Genomic DNA, 6222 nt, shown 5'->3' with positions numbered 1-6222 from the left:
CCTTACAAATTGAGTCTGGCATTGTCAGTATGCATTTGTTTCCTAAATACTATATTGATCATACAATTACAATATAATTATTAAAATACTAATGACATCGCATATGTGTTCATGCACCGAATTTGTTGCATGTAGGCAAGGGATGCATTATTCATAGTTGGGAAAAACGGATGCAAGCTTCTGGGCAGGTGCACGCAGTTGATCCCACTGCACTTATTCATAGAGTAGCGCTGGGGGGAGGTTAATTTTAGTATTTTCTTGACCAGGATCATATACCCTAATGCTTTGTTGTGGAGGGCCAATGGGTATCATGATAGACTTGGATAGGTATGGCCTTAAGACTTTTTATACATCATTCCTTAAAAACATGTTTGAGTTAAATTGCACTCTTTTGGTGTTGGTTTGTTATATACTTGTCATCCTTGTCTTTAACTTAAATTTCACTATTTTAGTGTAGGTTTTTTTTATATACTTGTGATTCTTGATATGGGATGGAATAGACTATTAGTGTAGGTTTGTTATATACTTGTTTGATGGGTAATTTTTTCACTACAAGAAAAGGGAGCTTTAGCCTCGGTTCAAAACCGTGGCTAAAAAGGTTAAAAACTGAGGCTAAAACCTTTAGCCTCAATTTTGCCTCAATTTTTTCAAACCGAGGTTGAAACCCCCGTGGCTAAAGGCTTTAGCCTCAGTTTTAGCAACTGAGGCTAAAATGACTTTTATAGCCTCGGTTCTTCAAGTGAGGCTAAAAGAATCTTTTTAGCTTCAGTTTTCTCGAAATGAGGCTAAATCAAAATTTTAGCCTCCATTGTTTCCAACTGAGACTAAATCCAAATTTAGCCTTAGTTGTCTCCAACCGAAACTAAAACTATTTTTAACCTCAGTTCTCAATAACCAAGGCTAAAGCCTTTAGCCACGGGAGTTGTAGTCTCAGTTTATGTAACCGAGGCAAAACCGAGACTAAAGATGGATTTAGCCTCTTTTGGCATCAACCGAGGCTAAATTCGGTTTTTGACCTCATTTCTCTATCATCCAAGGCTAAAAATATCATAATCAATAAATGATTGAACCTATGCATATTTCACCCATTTAACATTCATCAAGACAACAATCAGCACAATATCAACAAAACAATTAATGGTCTATTTAAAGTTTTCAAAACAAAATACAATTGCACATGAACTACCACATAGCCTTCCACATGAACTGTTTCAGTAGGGTCCCCTTTTAGCTCCTCTCTCTGCAACCGTTGCATTTCAGCCTCCCCTTTGACATGCTCCCCCTAAAAGAAATGGAAAGTAAAAGCTACTTAAGAAAACTATTAAGTGAATTAAAGCTAATGCATGAAACATTCCGAATATATCCCAGTAACCATTGATGAGCTGACCCTATTTTCCAATACATTTACGGTATATTCTAGCTCTTCCACAGACTTCTCTAATAGCTTCACCTCCTCCTCCTCTTCGGCATAGTTCTTCCTTGCCTCAGCCATCTGAGATCGAAAGGGAAAACATTGAGAATCAAACATGACACAAGTAGGGGAAAAAATCAGAAATAAGGTAATGATAAAAAGAATCAGCAAGCACCTGTCGAGCTTCTGTAGCAATTGCTTCATTTTCTTCAGCAAAAGCTTGTGCCATTTCTAGCTGCTCTTTCAAGACAAGTACCTCAGAATCAAGGCAATCCCTACCCTTAGTAACTTCATTCAGATCACTCTTCAAACCTTCAAGGTTATGATTCATTTGCCCAAGTGAATCACTCATTTCAATAAGTTCTCAAATAGGATTCCTTCCAAATGTCAAATCGATTAATCATTTTATTAGATTCCAAAAGGAATTCTGATGTAATTGAGCTCATAGCAACAGTCTCCTGCCAATTGCAAAGCAGAGACGATGGTAGTGATTCTCTGACCCTTTTTGCTACATAGTGTCCCCAAGGGCCATGGCCATCAAACACACCACAGAACATCATGTCTTCTTGGCATCCGAATTCCTACAACCCATTTAGAACCCACATTTTAAAAATAAATACAGAAGAATTGAGCTCTTAGCAATTGAAAAATTGATTCGTACTCATCAAACAACTGAAAATCGCTCTCATTTCTTCCTATACAGATCTCCATGTTGAAACTAAAACTAAAAACATTTAAACCTGTGTGGAATTAAAATAGCTTTGAAAGTAAGGAGACAATGAAATAAACTTAAAATATTTAAACAATGCATGAAATTAAACATTTAAACCTGTGTAGAATTAAAATAGCTTTGAAAGTAAGGAGACAATTGAAAAACTTAAAATATTTAAACAATCCATGGAATTAACTAGCTTTCATCAGTAAAACATCTTGGCAAGTAACTACATGATACACGACCTGAGGATGGGCCTTGACATTTGGTGATCCACACTGTTGATCTGATGATTCCAATGCTGGATGGGCCACACCCAAAAATCACACCAATGGGACAATCCTAACGGATTAGTTTGCTTCTGTGGGTGGGTGTGTGTGTGTGTGTGTGTGTGTGAGAGAGAGAGAGAGAGAGAGAGAGAGAGAGAGAGAGAGAGAGAGACGTGTAGTCAAAGAATGACATTCACCGCGTCGTACAATCTATTTGCATCGATTGGTTCACCAACAGTTTTTGATGGAATCTGCGACAACAAGAGTGAAGCCTGCACAAGCAGAAAGGCCATGCACCTTTAGAAATGTGAAGCCTGCACAAGAGTGAAGCCTGCACCTAATCAATCAGATACACAATAGTGTGTATAATTACCTTTAAACCTTTTGCAGTGCAATCTGATATGGACCATCCATGATCTCTAGTTGAGAAAGGCCATGCACCTTTAGAAACGTGACAATACCAGAAACTAAGATCACCAGGGCAGTCTTCCAAAACCTTCAAAAACAAAGTGGAACAGGTCATAGGAAAAAGTAAGGGGAGGACCACGGTCAAGATATCCGAAAACAACTTGATTTTAAAAAATTTACTGAGAGAGAGAGAGAGAGTAGAAAACTACTGCTCCCAAAGTAATATAATGAAACCTGCGAATTCTTTATGTACTCATGCGCTTTCTTAAGAGTTGGACCAAATTCCTCAAGAAGGCTAGTTGAGATTATTGCCTGAATAGTGAAAGCAGTGTCCCATAATTGACTGCCATTATAACCCTGCAGTTAACCACGATTAATAAGTGAGTTTTGAATCAAATGTCCTCCAGAAAAAAAAAAAAAAAAAATTTATGCCGATGACCACTTATGCACTGAACTATAAATGGTTTTAGATTTTGAACACCTGTGAGAAACCCAGATTCAATTAACACTGGATAAAAACAAAGACAAAATGCTACTACGTAAAAGTAAAGGTGGTTTATTTTATTTCTTGACCTGCATTTTCATGCCATCTTCTGCAAGCCACAAATAGTCAAAAATCTTTGGCAGGTGCAACTTGCATGCCTCAGAATTTGGATCTTCAACCCAGCAGCAAGGCATATTTAAGACCTGCTTATCATGAGATAGAAAAAACCAATGGACAAAAAAATAGATGATGAGTTCCGCTAATGCCTGTTCTTATTCATCAAAGGAATAAATTTTGGAACATTACAAGAAGATCCAACCAATATGTTTACAATGGCAAGATTCCTACAATATGCTTGAATTAAATACTTTCTAGTAGGGGAATTTTTTTTGTTGATGTTACAAATATAAAAATTCTAGAAGCCGTATGAAATTAACAAGGCTACTGTTGAATTGGTGAAAGTTCACCAAGTTGATTTAATAAATAATAATAATAAAGCCACCATACCCACCAAAATGAAGAAATAAACAAAATCTCTTCAAGGAGGTTAAAGGAGCCTTATTCAACTCCAGGCTGGTTAAAGGAACTTGCTCACTCGTGCCGTCAATACTTACCAAGGTATTACTCCAAGCTACATGTGTGTTAATAGCAAAGTAATTAATGTCAATCTAAGATAAACATGGGAAGAATATGTATGCTTTTAATTACCATGACATAGCCTGGTGTAGATTCTCTAGCTCTCCATGATAATGCCTTCCCTGCAAAAGAATATTTGAGAACTTTTTTTTCAGCTTATACATTTTGGCAAGCAATCAATGCAAAACCAGTAAGCTTCTAAATAAGGGTTTTATTGTGAGCCACAACAGACACAAACAGATACAGCTACTGGGCCGATGATTTTTTGTCCTTGTCTTTCTGTTTGGAGGGGGAGGGGTGATCAAATCTTTATGATCCATTGATCAAAATCACAATCTGAACCATTAAGATGTGTTCAGAACATCGATGTTAGACTACAAATTAAGTTTTAGCCAATTTTGAATTTTGACAACTTAATAGTTCAGACCAATTCTTTCCAGATTGAACGTTCAGCAAGCTGCTCTGCTTCATCTAAAGTGTTTATCATATAATTTTATTTCACTCTTATCTTCTGGTTCGACTTAAGACCTTCATCTAGAACTCTATCTTCTGCTCAATTAAAATCCATCACCTATCTGACCAGAGAACGACAAACTAATTGACAGAACTAAATTCCAAACTGATGCAGGACAATTAACCACTTGCCCCTGCATTACAAACTCCCTTTCTTTCAAGTAGAAAAAATCTCATGAGTAGAAAATTCACACAGATTTTTAAGAAAACAAATAGAAGTGAATTTCCTAGCATCCAATTCTCATCCTATGCCAAAACCCCCTGCTTCAGCTTACATCAACTATGCCAAAACCCCCTGCATTAGCCTGCATCAGTTTTTCCCATCGTTATTGAAAATGCCTACTTTGCCATGTTGAGCACACATATCCCTGCATTGAACAGTAAATAAAAGCATTAGAGGATGCAAAGCAAGGTCGCAATTAAAATGTCCAATACCACTAAAAAATAACATGCTAATTGTTCTTTCCTTGGTATGGAGTTGGAATCACATGGAGCACAAACAACAAGAAAATACCAAGTTTCTATGAGTTATCATATCAAACATTTGGCATGAATGTCTCCCTTTGGCATTTCATTGAACATCGGGTACGCATCACAATTCAAAAGCCTCAAATCCCATTTCGTTGAACATCCAGTACACATCCCATGCATGTCTCCCTTTGGCATTTCATTGAGCATCTGGTACGCATCACAATTCAAAAGCCTCAAATCCCATTTCGTTGAACATCCAGTACACATCCCATGCATGTCTCCCTTTGGCATTTCATTGAACATCTGGTACGCATCACAATTCAAAAGCCTCAAATCCCATTTTGTCAAATATCTAGTACACAATCGCTCCAAATTGATAAGAGATCAAACAAGATTAGTGCTTTGAATGTCTGCTTCTCAAACTGATTCAATCAAAAACCTTCAAAAAGGAGGAATCTGCCACGATCTGACGAAGATGAAGCCTCCAATGAGAAAATCACAGCCTTTTAGGATCCGAATACCATAACCCGATGACGACAAGGCCACTAGATGAGAAATCAAATCCTATATGACGTCGAGCATCGGCAGATTGCTTAGCGAACCGATACGGACCGAGCTTGCAGATCGAATTTCTCCAGGATGAAACCCGATGTATCGAACGATTAGAGAGCTTTGAAACGATCTAGGATGAGGAAGGATTTCTCATAAATCCAGGCACCCAATCGAATACGAAAATCCTCTTGAATGAGAGATTTCAGCGCCGCTAATAAAGATTTCATGCCCTAGATGGAGAGCTAGGGTTAGGGTTTCTGGAGGGTACCCTAGCGTGGATTTTCCCCCGTTTTTTCTCTCTCTTCCGAGAAAGGAAAGTGAATTCACAGCAGCTAATGGGAATGGGTTGGGCTTCGTGGAGGAATCGGTATTCATAGTTGCCGTTAGATGGGGGTTGAAAACACTACCCGATCCTCCATCTATAGATTATACTCGCGTTTCCATATCTGACAAGTGGGGCCCACTTTAATAAAATCCAAACGTTGGTCCAGTGCATGCTACGGTGGATTGACTACTTCCCAAAAATATATAAGATGTTGTGATTGATAACTATGGTTTAGATGGTAGACTTTTAGCCTCGATTGCTCACCAACCGAGGCAAAAGGGAAGACTTTTGGCCTCAGTTACTCACCAATCAAGGAAAAAAGGCAGACTTTTGGCCTCAATTGCTCACTAACTGAGGCAAAATGGCAGACTTTTGGCCTCAGTTGCTCACCAACCGAAGCAAAAGGGCAAACTTTTAGCCTCAGTTGCTCACCAACCGAGG

General features: G+C 38.2%; 1 protein-coding gene across 2 annotated transcripts; it reads right to left on the bottom strand.

The window, feature by feature from the left end:
- Positions 1 to 1073: 1073 nt before the first annotated feature.
- LOC131221356 (kinesin-like protein KIN-12F) lies at positions 1074 to 5637 on the bottom strand. Of its 2 annotated transcripts, XR_009159210.1 has the most exons (7): positions 3993 to 5636; positions 3035 to 3157; positions 2766 to 2888; positions 2566 to 2664; positions 1587 to 1992; positions 1388 to 1492; positions 1074 to 1282 (listed from the first exon to the last, which is right to left on the bottom strand). XR_009159210.1 is itself a non-coding variant. In XM_058216601.1 (5 exons), exons 3-5 carry the CDS (start codon positions 1761 to 1763, stop codon positions 1112 to 1114), a joined length of 453 nt encoding a protein of 150 aa, XP_058072584.1. In that variant the 5' UTR covers positions 1764 to 1992; positions 3374 to 3487; positions 3993 to 5637; the 3' UTR covers positions 1074 to 1111. The 2 variants fall into 2 exon arrangements, 1 of the variants encoding a protein (XP_058072584.1); XM_058216601.1 differs by lacking the exons at positions 2566 to 2664; positions 2766 to 2888; positions 3035 to 3157 and adding an exon at positions 3374 to 3487 and having other exon boundaries at positions 3993 to 5637.
- Positions 5638 to 6222: the final 585 nt, after the last annotated feature.

The sequence above is a fragment of the Magnolia sinica genome, chromosome 12 (assembly GCF_029962835.1).
Source record: "Magnolia sinica isolate HGM2019 chromosome 12, MsV1, whole genome shotgun sequence".
NCBI classification, from domain to species: domain Eukaryota; kingdom Viridiplantae; phylum Streptophyta; class Magnoliopsida; order Magnoliales; family Magnoliaceae; genus Magnolia; species Magnolia sinica.
Note: the sequence above shows the minus strand (reverse complement) of the source record. Positions and strands in the feature narration are given on the sequence as shown.

Bases quoted from the DNA above. Each gene is read 5' to 3' on its own strand.
- LOC131221356 (XM_058216601.1), bottom strand. From the start codon at position 1,763: ATGAGTGATTCACTTGGGCAAATGAATCATAACCTTGAAGGTTTGAAG. The intron at 1,493-1,586 runs GTGCTTGCTGAT...TTTCGATCTCAG, and splicing joins TTGCTACAGAAGCTCGACAG to ATGGCTGAGGCAAGGAAGAA. The intron at 1,283-1,387 runs GTCAGCTCATCA...CATTTCTTTTAG, and splicing joins TAAATGTATTGGAAAATAGG to GGGGAGCATGTCAAAGGGGA.